The following is a 25,670-nucleotide window of genomic DNA, read 5'->3' as shown; positions in this document are numbered from 1 at the left end:
GATGGAGAAAGATAAACAGTACAATCTCACTTATATGCAGAATCTACAAAACAATCAAACTCACAGAAGCAGAGATCAGATTTGGGACTGCCAGAAGTTGGGGATAGGGCCAGGAGCACCGGGTGAAGGTGGTCTATGTGTTTCTCATGTTTTCCTCATTTTCTGCACTGAGCATTGTATTGGTTTTCTTATTGCTGCTGTAACAAATTACTGTAAATGTGATGGCTTAACACAAATTTATCCTCTTAGAGTTCTGAAGGTCAGAAGCCTGAAAACAGTCATAGGTGGCTTGTTCTTTCTGGAAGCTCCAAAGGAGAACTTTCTCCTTGCCTTTTCCAGCTGGAGAATCTACCTCCATTTCTTGGCTCACGCCCCCATCACCCTAGTTGCTGCTTCCAACCTGATGTCGCCTTCTACTGTCTTTGACCGCCTGGTCTCCCTCTTATAAAAGATCCTCATGACTGTGTTTAGAATCCACCCAGACAATCCAGGGTAATCTTTCCACTTCAAGATCCTTAATTCAGTAACAGCGGCAAAGTTCCTTTAGGTGTGTAAAGTAACGTATTCACAGGACCCAGGATGAGACCATTATCCTGCCTAGCAAAAGCACAAATTTCTGTATCTAAGGAAAGATAATATAAAAGAAAATTCCTCAGATTTACTGCTGATTTTCCTAGAATTCATTTTACTTTCCGTCTGTTCACTGGAGGCCAGTTGTTCCAGACATCCCCAAGGATTCCAGTGTTATCACTGCTCCAGCGGGGTGAAGAACCTGGATCGGGGGCCAAGAGGAATGTCAGGGGCAGGAGACGGGTCACACAGAGTTTTATATCCTCAAGTAAAGGCAGTGAGCAGGGATGGGATCAGATACGAGTCTGAGCTGGTGGATACACTTCCAGAAACAGTTTTATCCATTCAGGGACAAGCTGGCTCACCAAGAATCAGTACAGTGGCTCCAAACCTGGAATCCAGAACCCAATCCTGTAGGGTTGAATCTGTGTTCCTCCTTTGATTGCCTGTGAAAGTTTGGGCATCTCTCTCCAAGTCTCAGTTTCCAGATATGTGAAATGAGGACCAATAATAATCTCTCCTACATAGGGCTGAGCTCATCATTACATGAGATAAGAGCTCAGGGATGATGCAGAATCAGGGTTAACAGTGATGCATAAGCTGATATCTTTCTAAGTTCTCTTAACTAATAGACAAGAATGCTTTATAATTCATAGACAGAGAGTTTCAAACAACTCAGTCGTGAGCTGGCCCTGAGGGTGGAACTGGTTTATAAACCTCACCCCCATCCCAGAATGGACAGCAAGTTCTGGTATTCAGGATCCAAGCACCTGGCTTTGAGCCTTGCACCCAGTGAGTGAGCTGATCATGTTTGTTAAATTACTCAAGTCTCTTTTAGCACAGCAATCCCCCAAATATCTTAGCTAGCTGGAACCCAAATGGATGCATTTTTCTAATTCTGGGAAACAAAGTACCCAGTTTGGGTAGCAACTCGTTCAAGGTTACAGAACACAGCTTTAAAAGAAATCTGACCTCCGTGATGTCAGGGACCCTTCTTCCATTAGATAACTTAGGTTTTTTTTCATTGCATGTGGACATTTTATTAGTCAACAGGACTAAAATTAAAAAAGAAAAACTACCTGGGATTCTCAAGAGACTTAGCTTATTTCTTCCCTCCCCAACTGGAACTGGGGATTCAATGTCTGCAGAAAAGGTTAGCTGGCAGTTAAACATTCTTTTAAAGAGGCGGGGCTGGTGATGGGGAATGGGTGTCACTCTGAGAAGGGACAGGTGTCCAGCAATGGGACACCCGGCAAATGCCTCCACATACAGCCTCCGACTCCTGCCAGGACCCCTCCGTGGCCTGAGGACAGCTCGCTCCTGATGACTGAAAGGGCAAGAGTCTCGGCCAGAAGAGGGAAAGGGTGCTGTGAACCCTGCCTGTTCTTGCTGATGATGGACACCAGAGAGAAGCAGGGGCAGCTGATGACTCTGAGTGGCTCCTGGCTGTCTGGTATCAAAGAGGGTTCGGGAACTGAGAGGTTGCAGGTGACCAGAGGTCAGAGAGACTAACAGGCCACTTTGAAGGCTCTTCCACTCTCAAAGCCACATTCCCTCCCTATGGACTCCTCAGGAGCAGCCTCAGTGGCCATCTGAAAGAAAGGCTCTAGAAGGAAGGTGGAAAGATCACATCATCCCCTGCTTAAACCATGCAGTTCCCTGCAAGGCCCCACCAGGCCTCAGCCCTGCAGCTCGGAGCCTTGCCTGATGCCTTGGTTATGGGCACTCTGAGCCATCAGTCACAAGATTCCAGCTCTTTCTGGTAACAGGGCCTTTACACGTGCTCCCCTCTGTCTGCTTGAACAACTTCCCTCCTGCCTTCAGCTGCCTCTGACGTTTCAGCCTCTTGACTTTGCTCATAGCACTGTTCTCTCCTCACAGCACTCACCACAATTTAAAATCCTGTTTTCGTGTGTCTGTTTGCTAGGCTAACACCTGTCTCTTCCACTAAGCTATAAACTCAATGAGGGCAGAGACCGTGACAGGCAGAACAAGGCCCTTTCCCCCCAACTCCATTCCCAAGACGTCCGCATCCTAGTCTTAGGAACCCGGGAATATGTTACCTTACATGACCGAGGGGACTTTGCATATGTTTAAGGTGAGGATCCTGAGATAAGGGGATTATTCTAGATTCCCTGGGTGAATCTTGAGTATAATCACAAGGGTCCTTATGAGAGGGAGGCAGGAGGATCCAAGTCAGAGGATCAGAGGAGATGTGATAACGGAAGCAGAGGTTGGACAGAGATAGGGCCATGAGTAAAGGCACGCAAGTGGCCCTTGCAGAGCTAGAAAAAGGCAAGGGAATGGATTCTTTCCTAGAACCTCCTAAAGAAACCAGCTCTGCAGACACCCTGATATTGAGCCCAGTGAAACTGACTTTGGACTTCTGACTCCTTAACTGTAGAGTTATAAACTTCTGCTGCTTCGAGCCACTAAGCTCATGGCAATTTGTTACAGCGGCAACAGTCAACTCATACAGGGCACATCTGATGTATGCCTTGCTCCTTACCCAGTGCCTCAAACAGTACCTGGTATATAGTGGATGCTCAATAAACATCCATTAAAGAAATGAATGGATGGAATTCAGGGCCAGAGACTGTTTAAAGAAAAAGAACCCACAGTTCTGGGAGGTAAACGAGCCTCAAGTCACTTGTTCACTCGTTCATTCACTCAACAAACATTTAATTAGTGCCTTCAGCAGTCGGCACTGGGCTGGGCTTTGGGTGTAGGGGTAGGTGAAGCAGATGAGTTTCCTAGTGTCATGGAGCTGACTTTCTGATGGAGGAGACACTAAACATGGCACCAGGTTACTCCAAAGGAAGAAGGCGTTTGAACATTTTAGCCTGAGGAACCCATACAACAGTCCCTTACAAAGTCCCTTCATGTACCTTCCCACAGCAAATGTCATACAAACGGGCAGGTCAGAACCATTTTACAGATGACAAACTGAGGCCTAAACAGAGTCAGTGCCATATTCAAGGCCATAGAGGTGGGAGAGGGCAAATCTGGGATCCAAACGAAGCCCTCCACCCTTCACTGTGCCATGTCCAACATGGCACCAAGATTCTGAAGGGAGTGGCAAAGAGCAAGGGGGTCCACCCAACCAGCAGAGCACAATCCCAGATTCTGTGAAGGGTGTCCTTCACGGGCCCTGAGGTTAACAGTTGAGCCAAATGCCTGTAACCACATGGTCTCTTTTCAAAAAGAATGTTCTAGAGTAACCAGTGCCAGAGTGTTAGTGTGAATTATCTTCAGAAAACTCAATATCTGGCAAGAAATCAGAGCCAAAGCTCCTTTCCCATCAACAGAGACTCACAGTCTGGAGTATGTAACAGGTGACCGGGGCCTTGTGTGAACAGAATACATGTCTGTCATCCTGGAGGAATTTTGCCAAAACCACCTAGGCAGGGGGCGGGAAGGTCTGACTGTCCTTCTAGAGGGTGAAAGTGAAGTTGCTCAGTCGTGTCCGACTCTTTGCAACCCCGTGGACTGTAGCCCACCAGGCTCCTCCGTCCATGGGATTCTCCAGGCAAGAATATAGGAGTGGGTTGCCATTTCCTTCTCCAGGGGATCTTCCCAACCCAGGGATTGAACCCAGGTCTCCAGCATTACAGGCAGACGCTTTAACCTCTGGGCCACCAAGGAAGTGTCCTATTTTGTTTTCTATGCCAACACTGCATTTTATTGTTATTATTCAATTATAAAACGGATGCATGTTTCTTGCTATTATATACACTACAGAAGTGCATAAAATAAAATTCCTCTTCTTAGAAAGAACACCTGCCATGAAGTCCTGCAGACATTTGTCTGCATATACAAATACATACACACACATGTATAAATATATAGACATGGAAATACATTAAATCATTTTACAACAAATAGGATGCTATTATACCAGTGCTTTTGCAAATCACTTATTTTCCACTTAAAAGATATTATGGATTTCTTCCCATGTCCAGGATATTTACAAAGAGCTACTTCATTCTTTTCAAAGGTGGCTGAGTATTTGGTTATACAGATATATTACAGTGTATTCAAACACTCCCCTCCTGATGGGCATTTGGGTTGAGTCCAGATTTTTCACTGCTACCAAAAAAAATCGTTATAGATCCCTGTGCAAACACTTCTGTGTATAAATTCTTAGAAGTGATACTGCTGGTCCAGGGAATGTACATTTGAAACACTGACAATGCCAAATTACCTCCCCTAAAAGTTTAATTTAATTCCTACTCTCAATTTCAGGGTATCTGGGGACCTCATCTTTATTTCCACAATTCTGGTTAGGGCATATTACTTAGCACTGGTAGCCATTGTAATTTGCTAATCCTGTGTTTAATCTAATAATGATGAAAGTAGCTCACCTTCGGTTAGCTCTTGGACGAGACAGGTGCTCTGCTAAGCTTTGCACATGTATGGTAATGTTGAGCCCTTTGAGGGTTCTACAAAGTAGGTACTATTATTATCCCCATTGTACAGATGAGGAAACAGGGGCACAGAGAGGTCAATAGTTTGCTCAACAGCACATAGATATTAAGTGATGGAGCTGGGATTTGAACCCAAGCAGTACTCTTGCCTGGAAAATCCCATGGATGGAGGAGCCTGATAGGCTGCAGTCCATGGGGTCGTGAAGAGTCGGACATGACTGAGCGACTTCACTTTCCCTTTTCACTTTCATGCATTGGAGAAGGAAATGGCAACCCACTCCAGTGTTCTTGCCTGGAGAATCCCAGGGACGGGGGAGCCTGGTAGGCTGCCATCTATGGGGTCGCACAGAGTCAGACACGACTGAAGTGACTTAGCTTAGCTTAGCCCAGTTCCAGAGCTCACACTGCTGTTCTAAAGCACCTTCACCCAGAGGACCCATTAGTCCACTCCCCAAAGAGGGTCAGGGCACTATTGGGACCTGCCATGGAGTAGATTCAGACCCGCTGGAAGGCTAGCATAGTAATTTGGTCAAGACCCCTCCCCAGGGCTCTGACTAAAGGGATGAAGGAAACAGGGACCACCCCTGGCGACTCAAGATGCCAGCAGAGTCTCCTAGAGATAAAAGAGTGCTGGTGCTTTGATGTACGGTTCCCCCTTAACAGGTCCTTTGCCAGCCCCCTGTCTGTAAACAAGCAGCAAATGGTTACAAGGAAAATAGCCCTGAAGCGAATATCTTGGGTGAGGGGTGGAACAGCTCTAGGAGAGCATCCAGACTCTTCCCTGCTGAGATTGAGGGGGGAGGGGTCAAAGGGGTGAAGGGGGGGTCAAAGGGGTGAAGGGGGTGTCAAAGGGCTTTTTTCCCATTCACTTCCTTCCAGGGGAGTGGAAATGGCTGGGGGTGCTGGTGGGAACCCTCGGTCTATGGAGACGCTGGGCCCTGTTGCCTGGTTGACCTGGAGGCACTTACTGAGACGGTTCCAGCTGATGATTCCCATTATGGTCCTTGCTGGCTGCCAGGTGAGGGGTCCTCACACCACAGGTATGAGGCTGCCTTGGGACTGGACTTAACCAAAAAATTCCCCATGATGCAAGTCTTTAAGACACACTCTATCCCTTCGGACACAGCCCAGATCAAAGCGGTGTGGGCACGTTGACATGACCAGCTTATGCTCAATGGGTGGATGTATCTGGGTGTTGCCCAAATGTGGGGCTGAGTCTTCATCTGTTTCCCAGATATTCTCTTGCAGCTGGGTAGGCTTGGAGGTGTGACCTGTTACTGAGGACCCGGGGTTTTTTCCTTTCCCCCTGTGAGGAAGCTCTCTGGCTCAAGGGGAAACCAACCCCTAGACCAGCACTGTCCAGTGGAACTTTCCGCAATGGTGGGAAATGGTCTACACCTGTGCTGCCCAACAAGGTGGCCACTAGCCACAAGTGGCTCTCAAGCACTTGGAATGTGGCAAGCGTGACCAAGGAATTAAAATTTTAATTATATTTATTTTTAATTCATTTAAATTTAAATAGGCATGTGTGACTAGTCTGTACCATAGTGAACAACATAGAGCTAGACTTTGGTCCCAACTCGTCAAACCAGACCTCATCCCGCCAGCCTCCGTCTTGAAGTCAGCTATGGTGCTACAAATATGGCTGAGCTGGAAGTGTCCTTGTGGTCCGAGAACAGGAGGTGGGCTGGGCTGAGCCCCGGAAGGGGTGGGGAGACACTCAGGTCTGTCTCACCTGAGAGCTGAGAAAGATCCCTTTCGTAAGTCCAAGAAGCCAGAACACTGCACACGAGGGCTTCTCCATGGTCTTACAGCCCAGCACACGGTCTCAGGTCAGTGGCGGAGTGCCCTGGAGTTTGTGAGCCGGAAGACCCTTTGGGGTCCTCTTGTCCACCTGCATCCTCTCAGAGGTGTGAAAACTGAAGCCAGAGGTCACAGGGCAGGGACATGAGAGAGCTGGCTATTGAATCCTGGACGCCAGCTCGCTCTTATGGAGCCCTGTCTTGATGTCTGCGCAGACTCAGAATGCAGCCTTGCTCAGGTGTGTGAGCCCTGAGGTCCTTGGCACAGGATCCCACTGCCAGTTTCAACTGATTTAGCTCTTCTTTATTTTGGCAGCCCTAGGTCTGAGTTCTTCTTAGACCTTCAATCTTCATTGGGGCATGCAGGATCATTAGCTTTCAGTGTGCAAACACTTAGTTGCAGCATGTGGAATCCAGTTCCCTGACCAGTGTTTGAACCCAGGCTCCCGACACTGGGAGTATGGAGTCTTAGCCATCGGCCCACCAGGGATTTTGCATTGAAGGCAATGTCTAGCTCCAGAGCAGATGGCTACCCCTGTGACTCAGACTTAGGTAGAGACCCCGGGCTGCTGCTTCCCAAAAGACAGAGTCTCTGAGAGTCCCCTCACCTTCTGAGCCTCAGTTTCCTCATCTGTAAAATGGAGCTGATCCTACTTACCTCGTGGCTGCTCTAAAGGTCACATAAGGGACTATGCAGCAGTTGCCCTGCATACAGGAAGGCTTGATCCATACGCTTCCAACCTATCCCCTTCACGCGGACTGGCCTGGGCACGGCTCCGGCACGAACCCGACTTCTCACCCCGTGACCTCCCACGCGCAGAAGGTACCTGGCAGGTTGAAATTCTTCTGCTGCCTTGTGCACTGTGGAGAAGGGTGTAGGGGAGAAGGCGGCGTGGCGCTGGGCGGGAGTGGGGGTGCTGGCGAGGAGGGCGTGGAGGATGTCGTGGACGAGGGGTTGCTGCTGGAGTCCGGCTGGTAAGGAACAGGGATGTGGTCCTGAAGAAAGAAAACAGGGCAGGGGGGGGCAGGGGCAGGCAGAGAGGCGGAGACACTGCAGCAGTGAGGCTGAGCTGCTGGGGAAGACCACCCCCTCCGCATCCTCAGTGCCTCCTCCTCAACCGCCAGACACCCGCCCCCCCACAAAGCCCCACCTGCCTCCCCACACCCCCCACTGGGTTGCATCCATCTGTGGAAGGCAGTCTCTTGAGTCAAGTTCCTGCCCACTGCCTGGAGCCCGGGCTGAAAGGTTACCACGTAATGAAAGCCAGGCGGGCGATAGCCACACTCCTCGGGCCTCTTTGATTTTGGAAAGTCCCTTGCCGAGGTGCCCAGAGAGCTCTTCCCATCCTAACGCCTCTCCTCCCGAGTGTTTTATTAAAGAATCAACAGCCTGACAGCTCAAGAGAGAGTGCGAGAGCCAGCCTGCAGCATCTTTGCTCGCATCTCGTTTGGAACCAGCACAGCCTCCTCTGGCCCTTGAAACTGTTCTAAAGCCAAGATGAAGACAGAATCCATGTGCACATCCTCAGAATGGCGCTGGTCAGGGTGGGGCCAGTATCCATGCAGTGGGCTGAATACTGTCTCCTCTCCAAGACATGTCTACTCAGAACCTTAGTATGTGACCTAATTGTGATGGGACCATCCTGGATTTGGGGTGGGGTGGGGTGCGTAAACTCCCATGTCAAGTGTCTTTATGAAAAATAGGAAAGGAAAGACACACAGAGGAAATGGTGCTGTGAAGACAGGCTTCTAGAAGCCAAGAAATGCCAAGGACTGCTGGAGCCACCGAAGGTTAGGAGAGGGGCATGGAATGGATTCTCCCGTGGAGTTTCCTAAAGAGCCAACCCCACTTGACACCTTGACCTCGGGCTCCTGGCCCCCAGACTGTGATGGGTTTTGTCTCAGCTACCCAGTTTGCAATAATTTGTTTCTGCAGCCCCAGGAAAGTAATAAGAGCAGAATTCCAAGTGAGGGAAAGGGGAACATAGCCACCTCTTCCCCATGCATCCTGAACAAAATGCCTAACCTCACCATTCCTCAGTTTTGCCCTCTGTAAAATGGGAATACTAGCAAACCTCAGCATCCCAGGAAAGAGGGTCCTACCTCTCAAAGTCGGCAGAGCTAAGCATTTTCAGGGGTACCTTAACCTGTTCACTCACAGCACATGGATAATTTGGTCCCTGAATCACTCAGAGCTCCACCACTCAGCATGGCTCCAGGTACCCAAGGATGGTTTTGTGTGATCTGATTTTGTCAACAGGTGTGTTTACCTGCCAAACTCGAGAGTCAGTATAGCAAATACCAACGAGCATAGAAGGGTGGAGGGTGGCGGGTGGGGAATAGACATTCCTCGTCTGGAGGCCCAGTGGGCGCTCAACCGGGTTGTGCATGCCCCTTTCCCAGAGGTCATTCCACTCCCATGAGGTCATACTGCCTCCACATCAGTGACTTCCCCACTGTGAGCTTCAGTCTCTCCTTGTCCTTCATGTGGGCTGAGAACACCCACTGTGTGGCTCTGTTGTGAAGTTTAAGGTGATGTATGTACCTAAATCCCTAGCACTGGGATAAGGCATTTTGTTATCAATAAATGGAAGCAATTATATTTGTGACAGCACTTATTTTTGCAGTTAAGCTTTCAATTTGAGATAACTACAAATTTGCATGCAGTTTTAAGGTATCCCAGTCAAAGCCGTGCTTTTTCCAGTAGTTATGTATGGATGTGAGAGTTGGACCATAGAAAAAGCTGAGTAATGAAAAATTGATGCTTTCCAACTGTGGTGCTGGAGAAGACTGTTGAGAGTCCCCTGGACTGCAAGGAGATCAATCAGTCCTAAAGGAAATCAACCCTGACTATTCATTGGAAGGACTGATGCTGAAGCTGCAATACTTTGGTCACCTGATGCGAAGAGCCAACTCACTGGAAAAGATCCTGATGCTGGGAAAGATTAAGGGCAGGAGGAGAAGGGGGCAACAGAGGATGAGATAGTTGGATGGCATCACCGACTCAATGGACATGTGTTTGAGCAAATTCTGGGAGGTATTGAAGGACAGGGAAGCCTGGTGTGCTGCAGGCCGTGCGGTCGCAGAGTCAGACGTGACTTAGTGACTGAACAACAACAATGCATTCTTATTTAGTTTTTTCCAATGATAACATCTTGCAAAACTAGGGTACAATGAAATCACAAGCCAGACACTGAATTGATACAGTCGAGATACAGAACGTTTCCATTACCAGAAGGATCCCTCATGCTGTCCTATTCTAACTACACCCATTTCCTTCTCTCTCCTCACAACCCCTCCCTCCCATCTTTTACCCCCGGCACCACTAATCTAGTCTTCATTGCTCTAATGTCATTTCAAGAATGTTCTATAAATTGAACCATACAGTACGTAATCTTTTTGGATTGGCTTTTTTTCACTCAGGATGGTTCTCTGGAGATTCATGCAAGTTACTTCATGCAGCAACGGATTGTTGCTTTTTGTTGCTGAGTGATATTTCACGATACGGATGTACCCAGTTTATCTAATCAACCATCCACTGAAGGACAGGTAGGTTGTCACCCTCTGTGGCTCCTGTGGATCAAGCAACTACAAACATGCCCTGGACAGAGTCCTATTCCAGGCACGGTCATGCTCTAGTTCATTCCAGCCACCTTCCAAGTAAGACCACCTTGGAGGTAATTCTGATCTGATTTTAATAGCAAGGTATCAGGAGGCCAGCCTTCTTACTCCATTCTAATTTACCTAATGGTAATTACATGTTCCTGGCAACAGACTTGTTAATGTAAGGAAAAATAAGGCAGTGACATGTGGCTAAGTTTTATGTGGCTGGGCTGTGAAGCTACCACACAGTCAAAGGGGGCACAGGAGGTTTTCAGAGGAAGTCAGCGACTGATCGTGTCAGTAGAGGGATAAGGGGAAATGAAAGTCAGGCATCTATCCATCCTAGCAAGACTCTCTTCTTTGAACTTCTACTCATAGATGGGCAAAGAAGTTTCCATAGATGCTCTGCAAAAACACATTAGCCTTATTTAAAAAGCATAAAGGTTTGTGCTAAAACCAGTGTCCTGCTAGGCATTCAGATCAGGCTCAAAGGACAGAGCATGTTTAAATGAAAATGCCGGTTCTTGACGCACACATTCAGGGTGGACCTGGGCTTGCATCACTTCCTCTTCTCTCATTCCTACAACGACTGCCATAGTCACATCAAATGGCCCACAGTTGCCAACACAAACCAGGCTATCTCACATCTCCAAGGCTTGGGAGATGTTATTATTTCTGCTTGGAACAGGCTTCTCTGGTGGCTCAGATGGTAGAGAATCTGCCTACAATGCAGGAGACCTGTGTTTAATCCCTGGGTCGGGAAGATCTCTTAGAGAAGGGAATGGGTTCCCACTCCAGTATTCTTGCCTGGAGAATTCCATGGACAGAAGAGCCTGGCAGGCTACAGTCCATGAGTTCGCAAAGAGTTGGACACGACTGAGTGACTAACACTATCTTCCCAGCTTTGCCCCAGTCGGCCTGGAAGATGCCTGCTCTTTCTTCAAAATGCAGCTCAGATTGCCCCTCCTCTGAGAAGCTCCCCTGACCTCCCACTCAACCAACCAGGTCAGCACATTCCTCCTCCTGGGAATGGCCCTGCCTGGTACTAGCTTGCTCCAGTACTGGTCTTGGCTTCTGCTGTTGCTTCAACACCATCACTTCTCAGCTTGCTTGTCTGTCTTTGTCCTCAAGGCTAGAAGCTCCCTGTTCCCACTGTGGTCCCTTGAAAAATGTGTGCTAGAGGAAGGAAAATAGAAATGAAAAGAGGGATGGATAAGGAGAAGGGGGTGGGGAGAAAAGGTTTATGTCCTCCTACTAGACTGTGCCTTATTTATCTTGGAATCTGCAAAACTTAGCACAGAAACAAAACCATAAGACGTGGCTAGTAAGTGTTATATGTATCAGTGAATGGAAAGGAAGGAAGGAGGGAAGGCGAGATAAAGAGAGGGAGGCAAGGAGAAGTTGTCTTTATGGAGGAAAACAGTTAAGGCAGAAATTCAGTCTCTTTCATATCTGAGGCTCAGGGCTGGTGTGAATCAATAGAATCAGCAGAAGAGAAAAGTGCACACAGTGCCCACATTCCCCAGCAGAACAGCTAAATGGGAGGGGAAACTCCTTCCTTGGGCCAGACCCAGATCTGTGTCCCAATAGGAGGTTGTCTTCCATCAGAGGGAAACTCAGACTTTCTCAGATCATGCAGGGAAGGGCTAATGGTGTAATCCCTCTTTCTGAGTGCAGCGAAAATGTGGAAACATCCTTCAGAAACCATCCAGCCCCCCACTTCATGTTGTAGATGGGGACGCTGAGACTCAGACACCGGGGCAATGTGCTGGAGTCATACAGAGAGTTAGTGGCCCAGGTCCCCATCTCCAGCCCAGAGGCAGAAACAGAAGGCTGAACCAAGTAATGAGAACTCACATCTGACTCTGAGAATCAAACGAAACATGTTCGCTTCCCAGGTTCCCCTTCGACCAGCTGTGCACTGACTTTGACATGGCAGTAATAATTACTCTCTCTCCCATGGAAACTGTCCCCCACTCCAACCCAAAAGTAGTAGTAGTAGTGTTAGTCGCTCAGTCGTGTCTGACTCTGCAACCCGATGGACTGTAGCCCGCCAGGCTCCTCTGTCCATGGAATTCTTCAGGCAAGAATACTGGAGTGGGTTGCCATGCCCTTCTCCACTTCCAACCCAACAGAGTCTCCTAAACAGCCTTGTCTTGTGACCTCCAAAGCCCATTCCCAACTCAGGACCAAAAGTCAGGGCATCACAGCAGCTGCTTAATGACCTATGATACCTGGAATAAACAGATGAGTGGGTCCAAGAGGAATAATAGCAGAAAGCAGAGCAAAGGTGGAGAGGAGATGAGGCTGAAGGGGACAGAGGAGCCACGACAGGCCAGAAAACAGATCAGCTGAGGTAACAAGGAGCAGGAGTGCTTCTACGCTGCAGAAGTGAAGATGGGGAGAAAAGATGAGAGCAGAGGATGAGGAAAACAGTCAACAGTAACAGACCAGAGGGGACCCACGAAGAGTAGCCGACCACTGTCCTGATGGAGGACCAGAACAGTGAGCCATGGTCTTGCTGGGGCTCTGAGCTGCTGACCTGAGCACAAGCCTGTCCTCTACGTCCAGTTTCATGAGCCTAAGCTCCTTCACCAGGATTCCTCTTTCTCTTATTGCCCCATGCCCAATCCTTCCAAGAGACAGTTCCTCGTGCTGAGCTAGCAGAGATGAGGCTCTGTTCCTTGCAACCAGCTGAAAAGGACAGCAAGTAGGCAGCCCCTCCAGAAAGCGTCCCTGCAGTGGGCAGATCTTCAGCTTCAGACACCCAGGTAGGTGGGGCTTTTGATGCCTTGATGTGGAAGCATGCGCCTTACAGACTAGACCCCTTGGGAGCCTGCAGATGCTCCTGCTGCTGTTGCTTCTCCTCCATCTCCTCATCTTCCTCCGTCTCCTCCGCTTCGTCATCTCCTCCATCCCCTCACCCTCGTCCATGTCCTCCATCCTCCTCATCCTTCTTCTTTCTTCCATTTCCTCCTCCCGCCTCTTCTTTCTTTTTTCCTATTCTTGCTCCTCCCTCTTCCTCTTTCTCTTCTTCTCCCTCCTCCTCCACCCCTTTTCTTCCTCCTCCTCCTCCTCCTGCTCCTCTTTCTCCTCCCCACTGTCTCTCTTCTTCATCCCTGAGCTCTTCCATGCCCTGAGGATCCAGTGTCAGGACTAAACCCTTTACGTGTATCACTGCACCGAATCCTCTCCATAACCCCCGATACATCTACTATTAGGATGCCTATTTTACACAGGGGGAAACAAAGGCAGAAGGATCTTGGTTCGGTCAGAGCGTATGAAGAAACTGAGTTTCAAGCCCAGACCTTCTGATTCCAAAATGCACATTCAAACCATTAGGCTGGGTGAACAGGCTAGGTTTTTATGAAGCCAGATTGACAGAGCTAGACGAGAGAGGAGACAGAGCAACGAAAGGAAATCTTCAGACCAAATTGGCTCAGATATCTATTGCACTAACCACATCATTGCCTGACAGAAAGCATCTGTGTAGAGCTAGTGAGAAGAGAAGTAGGGGGAAAAAAAAATGACCCAGTTCTCTGATAGCTCCTGTCCACCTTCATGCCAAAGCTGCTTTCTAAATAGAGGTTAATTTATTTCTCTTATCAAGTTCTCCTGCTGGCAGACAAGCAGAACAATGTCAGAGTCAGCGATCTATCTGACCCGTGTTTCTGTCCCACCTGACACCAAGAGGCTCACTGTGTCTGTAAAGCCAGAGAGAAAGGTCTCGAGATGGCTCTGCGCCACTCACCCCTCAAAAGGTCATAAAGGAAAGGATGGTTATAGTTACTTCCCAGGAGCCTCACCACTGGAACCCCCTAAGCACCCCAACTTCAGAAGTGGGAGACCCTCCCCTAGAGGAAAAGTGGACCCAGCCTGACACTGTGATTAGAAGCCCAAGATTAAAGCTTATAAAAATAGCTAGAATTTCCTGGCCACTTATCCACATGCCAGGAACCTCTCCCAAGTGCCTCGCCTTACACTGATTATTTCATTTCATCCTCCCAGCCATTCTCTGAGGTTAGTATTCTTCTTGCTCAGCAGGAGACATTTTTAAAATGTGGCCCCGAATTCCTTGGACTCTCCCCACTGCCAAGTGGGACCACGCCTCCTCCCCTCAACTCTAAGTAGGCTTGCAACTGCTTCTACCAGCACAGTACAGCAGAACCGACACTGACAGCCCTTGGCTAGTGACAAGCCAAGACAGTGCATGGGGCTTTTATATCGCTAGGTTATGAAAGCCTCTGCAGCTTCCACCTTGTTGGATGAGAAGGGCTCTGCAAGCCCTGAGGTGCCGTGTAGGAAGAGCTCACTACCCTGAAGCAGCCATATTGTGAGGAAGCCCAAGCCACAAGGCAAGACTGTGTGTAGTTGCTCCCAAAGAGACCCTCTGCTGAGTTCAGCCCGTGACTCATCCCAGCCCAGACATGTGAGTGAAGGAGCCTCTAGTTCAGGGGCTGGCAAGTTTTTTCTTGAAATGGCTCATTAGTACACATTGTAGGCTTCGTGAGCCAGTGCTCTCTGTTGTAACTACTTAATTCTGCTGTTGTAGTTTGAAAGCTGCTGCTGCTGCTGCTGGTAAGTCACTTCAGTCGTGTCCGACTCTGTGCGACCCCATAGACGGCAGCCCATCAGGCTCCCCCGTCCCTGGGATTCTCCAGGCAAGAACACTGGAGTGGGTTGCCATTTCCTTCTCCAATGCATGAAAGTGAAAAGTGAAAGCGAAGGCGTTCAGTCGTGTCCGACTCTTAGCGACCCCATGGACTGCACCCTACCAGGCTCCTCCATCCAGGGGATTTTCCAGGCAAGAGTACTGGAGTGGGGTGCCATTGCCTTCTCCAGTTTGAAAGCAGCCATAGAAAATATGAACGTGGCTTGTTCTAACACAACTTAATTCACACAAAAAACCAAGCTGTGAACTAGATATGGCCTGTGAGCCATAGTTTGCCAATCCATATTCTAGACAATTCTAGCCCCCAGCTGCATCAGCTTTCCCAGTTGAGTCCCTGGGCATCATGAAGCAGGAAAAAAACATTCCCACTGTACTGCTTTCCAGATACCTGACCCACAGCCTCCACAGGCATAATTAAAGAGCTGTTGATGTCCACCACTAAGTTTGAGGTTGTTGGTTTGCACCGCTGTGGATAACTGGAACATGCCCATTTTACACACAGGAAAGCTGAGGCTCAGAGATATTAAGTAACTTGCCCAGAGACTCTAAGAGCAAGTAAGTGGAGGAAGCCAAGACTGGCTGCCAAGTCTGCCTGACTTCAGAGGCCAAGTGTATCATCAAGTCCTAAGACGACACCACAGGAGCCAGATGGTGAATGACTGAGACCCAGTGCGGTAGGTGACAGCTAGAGAGAAAAAGAACATATGGGCTTTGGTAGGGAGGTCGGAGAAGGAGGGAGGGACCCGTTGTGCATGGAGGCATGCAGACTGCAGGAAGGGGTTGACTGTTTCCTCCACTCGACAGAAAGCCACAGGAGGGTTTTTCAGCAGAGGGTGGCATGATTCAAATTACATTCATTAAGAATCACTCTGGCTGCTGTGTGGAGAATGGATTAGGGAGGGGGCTAGGCCCTCCCCAGCCTTATGCACAGAAGGGAGAGTATGGTTGGTTGCCAGGGAGAGGTCAAGCGGCCAGAGATGCTCATCCGGGTGGGTGACTGTCCACACACTTGGACTGGCCCACACTTTATCCACCTTCCACACAATGCACGGAGGCACCACAGGGCTTGAGAAACCACCTGCTGGCATGTGTTACCTCTTCCTTATCCATGAGGCTTTAGGTGTCCCTGGGATCCCTTTGGTGTCGTCCAACCCACAGATCAAACAAAGAATGAGGAAATCCCCAGTGGAAATTTCTAGGCCATGTTAGAAAGAAAGACACACAGAAAGAAAGGCCCACTGCTGACCACCATCTGAGGACCAATCAGAAGCCAACCAGATCGGCTATGGCTCAGAGCTCAGGGACCCCACACAGATCCATCTACCTGGTCTCCAGCAGGAGCTCAGAAACAGACTTTTCTCCCGGGGTGATTAGATTCAACAGATGTGTCAGAGAGTGCAGGACCTTCTGCAAAGCTCATCCTGGCAGATGATGAAACAGCTCAGAGCAAAGAGGGTGGAGCCTGGACCACTAAGGATCCCCTCTCAGGCTCTCCTCCCATCCCTACTGTGCCCCCATCAACACGTTCATTCATTCTCATTGCCAGGTGCCCTCTCTCTAAATCAGACAGACTTCTGGCACATTCGCTCTGCACTGATGGCTGGATGGCCCCCAAAACTTTCCTAGACACAAGCCACACAGAAGGAGAAGAGAGCCCAGGGGCGCTGGGAAGTAAGGGCAAGGCTCCCAGATCAAGCCACTGAGTCCTGTTTGAGGACATTCCTCCCTCCTGCTCCTCGTCTGGCAAGGCCCCAACCCAGCACGCCTGAACCCAGAGGAACCCCAGTCTCACCTTGTTGATTTTGTTGGTTTTGGGGAGTGTCTGGCTGATGTGCAGGTCCGAATACCGCGGTGGCTTTCGTAGAGGGTTGTTGATGTCACACGGGACGGACTCTGTCCGGACTAACCTTGCTGGATCCGTAGGGGTAAAGACAGAGATTTGGGAGTTTAAGTACCACTTCTGCTCCATACTGATGCCAGGAGAGCAGACCCCTCCTCAAAGGCACACCTCCAAGGCCGGAAGGGAATTGCCGAGAAATGACAGTCATTGTGCTGTGTTACAGTAGCGGGACACGCTCCCCACTACCTGTGTCCTCTGCGGCTTCTAAGATGTTCGTACCGTCAACACACGGCTTTGGACAATTAAAACTTCTAATAATGAAACTGAAGCTATCGGAACTTTTTTCTCCAGTATCATAATTGTTTCACATTGGTGTTCATTTCAGAATTGAACCTCCTTTGAAAGACAGGCGGCTCCAGATTTCTCAGGCGCTATCATCATCAGTGGACAGCTCATTGTGGCCACCTGTCCCTCCCCCATCTAAGCTTGTATGTTACGATCATCCTGCATCACTCGTGGGATTTCTCAGGCCCGAGCGGCCTCTGGCATGTCAAAGCACATTTGTCCTAGACAAGGTCATTGGGGATCCCTGAAGGGAAGTCTCGGCTCCCCCAGTCTCCCCTCTGCATCCATCCCTGAAGGCACACCAAAGCTGGACCAGCAGGCGGTGCTAAACAAACGCGTCCTGACTCCAACCATGCCATCTGAGCCCCTCTCTCTGTGAGCCCTCTGTTACTTACTGTTTACAGGGGCTGTGGGAGGGGCGAAGCTCACATGCAAATGTGATGCCTGGTAATGCTACTGGTTAGCTGTTTTTTATTGTGGGGGTGGGGCCATTAGGGAGAAAGTTACAGCTTTGGACTGACCCAGGGATTTAATTTCTCTCTTAAGCCTGAGCTACCATCACCATGGAAACCAACTATATTTTCAACTTCCTACCAAAGAGAAGTGGGTAGAGCAAGAAGCTAGCAGAGTGCTGGAAAGTTCCTGTTTGCTCTTTGAGTAAAGGGGGCATGGCCCTGACGGTGGGTGGGCGGGAGGGTGCCCTTCTTCAGATGTCGGTGTCTGAGAGCGGGTCACCTACCAGCAGGCTGGTTCCGGTCTCCACGTGGGAGTCAGGGCTCCAGCAGGCTACCACGGAGGGGTGTTCAGCGGGAGGTGATTTCCCCCAAAGAATCTTTTGCAAGACAAGGTCTCCAGAGCAGTGAGAGTTCAGGTTTAAAACAGGCTTGGGGTGTGTATACAGTAGCTCAAGGAACAGATGGTTCTTAATTAAGGATGTGAGGTGGGAAGGGGAAAGAGGAAAGAGCTGCAGACTTCTCCTTCTCTTGCAATTTCCTCTCCTTGTGGAGGAAAGCAATGCAAAGATCATCGAAAACCAATGGGCCATTGGCTCTGGAAGATAAGCCAGCACTTTCGGCAGCCATCTGCCTCCTTTTTTAAGATTCTCTTCTGTTCATTTGAGAACAGGGCAGGTTCCCCTGAGCCCACGCTGACCCAAGGCCAGGAGGGCTGGGAGAGGTGGAGGAGGAGGACAAGGACTAACAAGTTGTGTTCCCCAAAGTTGGCGCTAAGCCTCCACCCAACCTACAGAAGGCGGGTGGTGGGAAGGGGGCCCACAAGAATTTTCACAATTTTAATAAGTTGCTTACATGGGCTTCCCAGTGGCGCCAGTGGTAAAGAACCTGTCTGCTTATGCAGGAGACATAAGAGACTCGGGTTCGATCACTGGGTTGGGAAGATGCCCTGGAGGAGGGCATGGCAACCCACTCCAGTATCCTTGCCTGGAGAATCCCATGGACAGAGGAGCCTGGAGGGCTACAGTCCATAGGGTCACAAAGAGTTGGACATGACTGAAGCGAATTAGCACACATGCACAACTTATAAAAATAAGTATATGGCATATGAAGCCATTTGGGCTTTTTTAGAAACATGAGAAATGGTACAATGCAAGTCACGTTGCTGGAGCGGCCATCCCCTCTAGGAGGTGCCTGGGCTCTCTCTCCGCTTTGCATGGCCCCATCCGGCAGCATCTGTCATTCAGGGTACCTGCCTGACCCTGGCAGGCATCTGAGTTTGCAACTTCTACTCTAGAGCGGTGCTTAACTTTAAAGTGCAGACGAATCCCGTGCAGATGCTGTTTAAAACGCAGATTTTGATTTGACAGGTCTGGAGTGGGGCCAAAAGTTGTGCATTTCTAACAAGCTCCCAGGTGATTCCCATGTTACTGCTGGTCCATGGGCCACAGCTGGAAGAGTAACGGTCTGGACCGGCGATGGCCAATATCTGCAATGATGAACGTGTTCTATATCTGCACTGTCCAGTACAGTAGCTGCATGTGGCCACGGAGGCCTTGAAATGTGGCTGGTGTGATTAATTAAATTTTTATTTTTATTTCATTGTAATTCACCTAAATGTAAACAGTCAGATGTGGCTGGTAGCTACTGTATTGAACAATACAGGCTTAGAGAGTTCCCCACTAGATGAAGTACAGTGTCGATAATGGAAAAACTGCCCCAAGAATCAGGGGAACTACATTTTGAAAGTTGGACTACCAGGCCCCCTATTGTATTCTTGGCAGGCAGGGAAAAAATTTTCCTTCTAGTCTTTCCTTCCGACTAAATTGGTCTTGCTTTTGCCTGGTGGAAGGCTGGTAGTGGCTTCCCAGAGGCAGTGTCTGGCTACCTCTCTGCCCAACCAGGTTGGCCCAGGCACTCCCAAGGCCCCAGGAGACGGAACATGGATGACCCAAACCAACAGGTCTGATCAAGACCCCTCTCTGTGCCTATTTCTACAGGGCCAATTGACTGAGTCTGAAGAGCACACCGTGGAAAAACACTCAGCTAGTGCTCTTTTTCAGTGGGAAAGGAAAGGAATAGGGCTGGGGGGAAAGAGAGGAGAGTGAAAAATTAGGAGAGAGGACAAGAATGAGAGAAAAGAATTAGGGAGGGGAGATGAATCTGGGGCTAAAGTATCAAGGAGACCAGAGTGAGGACAAAGATCAGGGAGAACGGGCACTGGGATGGATTAAGCAGGCAGATGTCAGGAGGAGGGGGTCAGAGGGAAAGAAATGAGGCAGGCAAAGGTTAAGGATCAAGGGGTTTTCCTAAATTTACCTGGATGGACAGCTATCTCAGATGGCCTGCAGGAACCCCCACTACTACCCCAGGGCAGGAAGCGTTAAATACTTACCTCCTCGGTGGATGATCAGAAGATGACAGGGCGGGGCTTCTTTGGTGCATTTGTTGTGGCACTTTAACCTGAGAGAGAAAAGAGAGAAGGATGGATAGATGTATGGATGTCAAGATGAACAAGTGGATGGATAGATGGGTGAGTGGATGGATGGGTGAGTGGATGGATGGCTAAGTAGATGGATAGATGGGTGGGTGGGCAGATGAACAGATGGATGGATGGACGAATAGATGGATGTTTAAATGGATCAGTGGATGGATGAATAGATGGGTGGGTGAATATATGGCTGGGTAGATGGGTGGATGAGACACACCAATGGTTCAGAACGCTCTGGGTGCTATGGATACCAAGACGTGGGGGTGAGACAAGACAGCTACTGCAAAGGCATACCCTTGGAACCTAGGAAATTAACTCTGGAGAGAGTTTTTCTGCCATCCCACATTCACAGGTCAGTCCTCGGTAGTCCAAGAGTGGGAAGCAACTGTTTAACCAACAATGTCCACTTGGACTTCATGCTTTGAAAGACATTGTTATCTACCAGTCTATATTTGTCATCATCATTCAATCACCACCTGCTTACCTGAAGACTCATTTGCCAGCCATTGTATCAAGCATTCTATAGATGCTAGGTCATTAGAGCTTTAAAGCACTTTTATGAAATAGGTATTATTCTTCCCATCTTACAGATAGAAAAGCTGAGATTAACTGACTTGTCCTGGCAGAAACCCTGGATCAGTGGTGCCTGAGGCAGCCTCATTTTTTTTCTTAAAGGCTCATTCTATAGGAGACAGCCAACCCAGACTTCTAATTAGGATGAGATTAGTAACAGGTATTAAGTTTTACTGGTATTATGTTTAAGAGTTTAGAAGCAAAATGTCTTCCTTTGAGACAAATCCAAGATGTCACCTTGCTCTTCCCCATACCTTTGTCAGATTTCAAAGGGTACTATGACTTGGTTTTCTCTTTTTCTTTTCTAAGGCCCCCAGACTCAGACCCATCAGGAAGGTCTCAGCTCCCCTGGAGATAACTAGTGTTGCATCAAAGCCCTGATGGAAAACCCTGCTGAGTGTGAAATTAGCCTTTGATTCATTCTACAAACAGGTCCTGGAGACACACACAACAGTCACGCAGATGAAGCCCCTATGTTTATGGGGACAGTTAATAAACACATAAATATCAGATCGTTGCCAGTGTAGGAAGATGGTGGGAAAATAAAGCAGGGAAACGAGATGGAAAGTGACAGGAGTGGGAGGGGAAAGGCTCCAGAGGCACAAAGGTTAGGGGGCAAAATCAAGCCTGATGGGTTCAAAGGTCAGAAGTTAAAGGCTGATGAAGCTGAAATGAAGAGAACCAGAGTGAAAGGAAGATTTGAGGAAGGGGAGGGAGGCAGAGCCCCAGTATGGAGAGTCTATTTGATCCCACAAACACCCAGAAGAAATTAGAGGCTTTAGACAACCGTGACTGGGTCAGATGAATACACCTGAACTGGGGAGACTGCTGATGACAAACGATAGATCAAGAGGTTTCTGTACTCTTCCCTGATTGAAATAGCTCAACTTCCGGAAACTTCCAGAAAGAGATTGTTCCTTTCTGCCACCCCTGACCTAGGAGTCTTCTTGAGCAAACCCAGCGGGAAGGCTGATGGGCAGGTGTGAAGCAGCCCGTTCCCTGTCATGGGCAGCGCCATGAAGCGAGGCAAGCAACTCAATGTTACCTTTGGACTGTGTCCAAATCAGGACGAGGCAGGCAAGACCCCTAGTGACCTCAGCCGTCTCCTGTCTCCTCCTGGCATCTTCCTTTCCGTCTTCTGCAGGAAGGGAGCAGCCCTCCTCCACCTCTGGCTGCAGGGTGGGAGATGGAACATGCATCCTCCCAGCCATGGCTTCAGAGGGCAGTGCCAGGGCCGGGAGCATGGCCCCTGCTCCTGCAGAAACCCCAAGAGATCGTTCTCTGATGCCCAGACAGTTAAACCTTGCACAGAGGTTCTCATGTGAAAAACTAGAGCCCACACATTCAGGACTTGCTGATCCAGACAGTAGGATGAGCTTGGCACTGGAATCACCCAGACCCTGGAGGGGAGAGGGTACAGGGACTGAGGCCAGACATGCCTCATTTATGAAGAATCATTTTTACAGCAGGAAACATGCACGATTCCACCAAAATTAGATTTTTTCCTTTTCATTGCCTAAGAAGGAAGAGCCACTAGCATGCAATTTATCGGTAGACCATCTACTTCAGAGTCAGATTCCCAAGGCATACCCTCTCCGGTTCTGACCCGGGAAGTGCTGGGAGTGTGGGTTTTCAGCAAATGCACGCCAGAGCTCAAGGACCACACAGAAGAGAGACACACTCTACTTCCCAGATAAGAGATGTCTGGATGCCTAAGTTTTCCAGAAGGCAGGGTCCTCCTTGCTCCATATCACCCCCCAAAATAAACAGATTAAAAAAGTAAAAGGAAATGGTGTCAGGATAATATACTGAACAAATCTGAGTTCAAAGCCTGACACCACCACCTCCTGACTGTGACAAGCTGGGCAAGTCGCTGACCCATTCTGAGCCTCAGTTTTCTCATCTGTAAAGTGGGGACAATCACAGCATCTGTCTCACAGGACAGTAGAGATGAATGATACAACAGAGGTAAGGTGCCTAGGATGAGCACTTGAAGTTGCAGGTACTCTTGTTTTTACTGTGGGAGTTGTGTTTATTGTTAGTTTGCACAGTGTTCCACAAACTAACAATTTGTGGGACAACTCAGGGGTGTATTGTCAACAGACTGGACCCCAGGTGCCCATGACCGTCACCTGCTCTTCTAGGACCCAGGAGAGGCTGCCTTCCCTTCCTGTCCCTCTCTCACTTCTCAAAACCACCCACCCCCCGCCGCCACTGGGGTGGCCTGGGCTCACCTCTCAAAGAAACTGCTTGTCCCAGATCCTTGTCTCAGGGTCTGTAGAAAAAGGGGAGCCCAACTAAGTTACCATGATTATTAGAGGAGGTCTGGAACACTGACACGGTCTGCCCCAAAGCTCTCACATCAAAACCAAGCCTTCTGCTCCTTGTCCTTCATGTGTCCCTTGAGCCCACAGTCCTTAAGGAACTGGGTCCTCCACGTGCTCCGTTCCACAAGGAGGAAAATGGAGAGGTGGGGAGGACACCGCTGACCGCTCTGGACAAATCTCCGTACCAGACATGGCCCTGAGGAGCCCTGCAAGTTAGGATGGTAGCTCTGCTCAACTCAGGGCACCAGGTAAAGGTCATATGTGCTTCCAGGTAAAAAGCCTGGGCTTCAGAATCCAGCTGACCTGAGCCTGGGTCATAGTTCTACCTTTTCCAGACCAAGGAGGCATCCACCTGCCTGGCTAAGTTCCAGGTTCCTCGTAGGCAGAACTGCCATGAGGATCCAACGAGAAAATGTCCGAGTGGTGCCCACCTGGACGGCAAATAGGTCAATGTCTCTGCGGGCAGGGCTAAGGCACACTTGAGGGCACACAGGAAATGTCACACGAGCCCCAGGCAGCCTGGACACTTGGAAAGGATTTATTGAAAACTTTCATGGAAAAGAGTTCATTTTTTTCAACTTCAAAGGCTAACAGGATAAGCTTCAGTTATCAAGAAAAGTTGCTTACGTGGGATATCTCATTCTCCAAAGGAGCTAGCTGCTGGCCGAATGAGACATCCTCTCTGTCTGAAAATTAAATATGTGAATTTATCTTGGGGGCAGGATTTGGGTCTTCCTCCTCCTTGCAGCAACTTTCCTACCCTGCTGTCAGTGCCTGGTTTGTGGCTGGTGCCTGATACATGCTGAACAGACACTGGAGAGATGGAGGGAGAGAGGAGAAGAGAAAGAAACAGGAAGGCAGCTCAGCAGAAGGGAATGTCCCCAGATTGCTCCTGGCGTGGGAACATGAATCGTCTCCATCAAATTTTCTGAAATTTTTTTGATGTGGACTACTCTTTAAAGTCTTTATTGAACATGTTATAATACTGTTTCTGTTTTATGTTTTGGTTTTCTGGCCATGAGGCATGTGGGATCTTAACTCTCTGACCAGGGATTGAACCTGTGGCCCCTGCATTAGAAGGTGAAATCTTACCACTGGATCATCAGGGAAGTCCCAAGTCTCCATCAATTTTTAGAAAATTATTTCTATTTCTTATAAATTATATCCATTGCAGTTTGTGAAGTGCAAACATACCCCTTCTGCATTCCCTTCTTTCGGCCCTCCTTCCTCCCCGACGTGGGGATGGGAGATGGGGACCTGACCACAAGCAAACTGGACTTCTGTGGATCCTGCCCAGGAACTATATGAGGCAAACAGTTTTATGAGCAGCTCTGCCCTTTCCTTAATGGATGTGTCCTGGCCCCCAGCACCCCCTAAGAGCAGATACAAGCCTGGAGAATGGCGTGGGGCTGGGATCAGAAAGGCAGCCTTCCTGGATGAGGCACCATTATGATCCTTGCTGGTGAAGACTAACATGTTCATTTCAAGTGGTTTGCCAGCGGAGTCGAACCAATTTATGAAAAGTTTGCTCCGGGCAGCCTAAATCCCTGATCCTTTCTTTCATCCCACCCCAGCTCACTTTGCATCTGCCTTTCCTTACAGAGTGCAAATGGGATGTTTTTAAATACCTGGTCCCCAACATCCAGTTGAAGAAATGTTAAGCAAACACCCAACTGGAGTCAGGCGCTCCTACATAACCCTGGGCAATTCTGAACAACAATCCTGTGAGCGATGGATACTGTTACACCCATTTTAAAGTCAAAAAGACCTAGGCTCAGGAAGCAGCCCAATCACATAGATGGTAAACAGCAGAATCAGGATAACCATTCATTCATGCTCACATAAAACAACATCATCTTCTCCCTCTGTGCCAGGTGCTGCGTGAGGCACTGCGAGTGTATAATAACATAGGGGGAGAATTCTTCTTTAACCACCTTTCTTAGAATCATCTAGCAAGGAGTTTACTATCTAGATGGGTATGGAAACCCATCTCTTGTCCTTTCAAACATGAATGCCATTTCACTCATTTCATTGCCTCAAAGTCAAGTCACCTCCTAGAAATGACCCCATTTGGATGGGAACCAGGATCCCAGAGCCTTGGGATCCATCCAGAGGCTCCTTTTGAGATCGATTCCACCATCTAGTATTTCCTGAGCACTTACTGTGCCAGGCATTATGCTCACCCTGTTTGTATGAACGGTGAACAAAGCAGACACAGCCCTTCCCTTGAGCAAAGTCTGGTTAGAGGGACAGAGCGGTAAACAGACAAACACAACATCGTATGTTACATGGGATGATCTGAAAGGGCAGGATATGGCACTTTGGAACTGAGGGGAGTCAGGGAGGGCTTCCTGGAGGAAGTGATAACTGAGCTGAGCCCAGGGAGCTAGCAGAGGTGCACAAGAAAGACCTAGGCTGAAGCACTAGGGTGCAAAGAAGCATCAGTGAGTGGGCACGGGTGCTGCTGCAGGGTTGGTGGCATGGAGAAGCTGGAGCTCTGCGCAAAACGAAGGACGTGGTGAGAGGGGAGGAAGGAGAGGTAAATAAGGATGGCACAGGTCTGCTCAG

General features: G+C 49.0%; 1 protein-coding gene across 1 annotated transcript in view; it reads right to left on the bottom strand.

Moving 5' to 3' along the window:
* KSR2 (kinase suppressor of ras 2) overlaps positions 1 to 25,670 on the bottom strand; it is a 439,551-nt gene that overhangs the window by 66,578 nt on the left and 347,303 nt on the right. Inside the window, exons 8-11 of the mRNA XM_052655174.1 lie at positions 20,107 to 20,174; positions 19,715 to 19,727; positions 16,867 to 17,005; positions 7,627 to 7,795 (exon numbers count right to left, since the gene is read on the bottom strand). Coding sequence (XP_052511134.1) covers positions 7,627 to 7,795; positions 16,867 to 17,005; positions 19,715 to 19,727; positions 20,107 to 20,174 — 389 coding nt within the window. The remainder of the gene's footprint in view (positions 1 to 7,626; positions 7,796 to 16,866; positions 17,006 to 19,714; positions 19,728 to 20,106; positions 20,175 to 25,670) is intronic.

Source organism: Budorcas taxicolor, chromosome 17 (genome assembly GCF_023091745.1).
Source record: "Budorcas taxicolor isolate Tak-1 chromosome 17, Takin1.1, whole genome shotgun sequence".
Taxonomy (NCBI): Eukaryota; Metazoa; Chordata; class Mammalia; order Artiodactyla; family Bovidae; genus Budorcas; species Budorcas taxicolor.
This window is presented reverse-complemented; position numbering and strand designations above follow the sequence as displayed.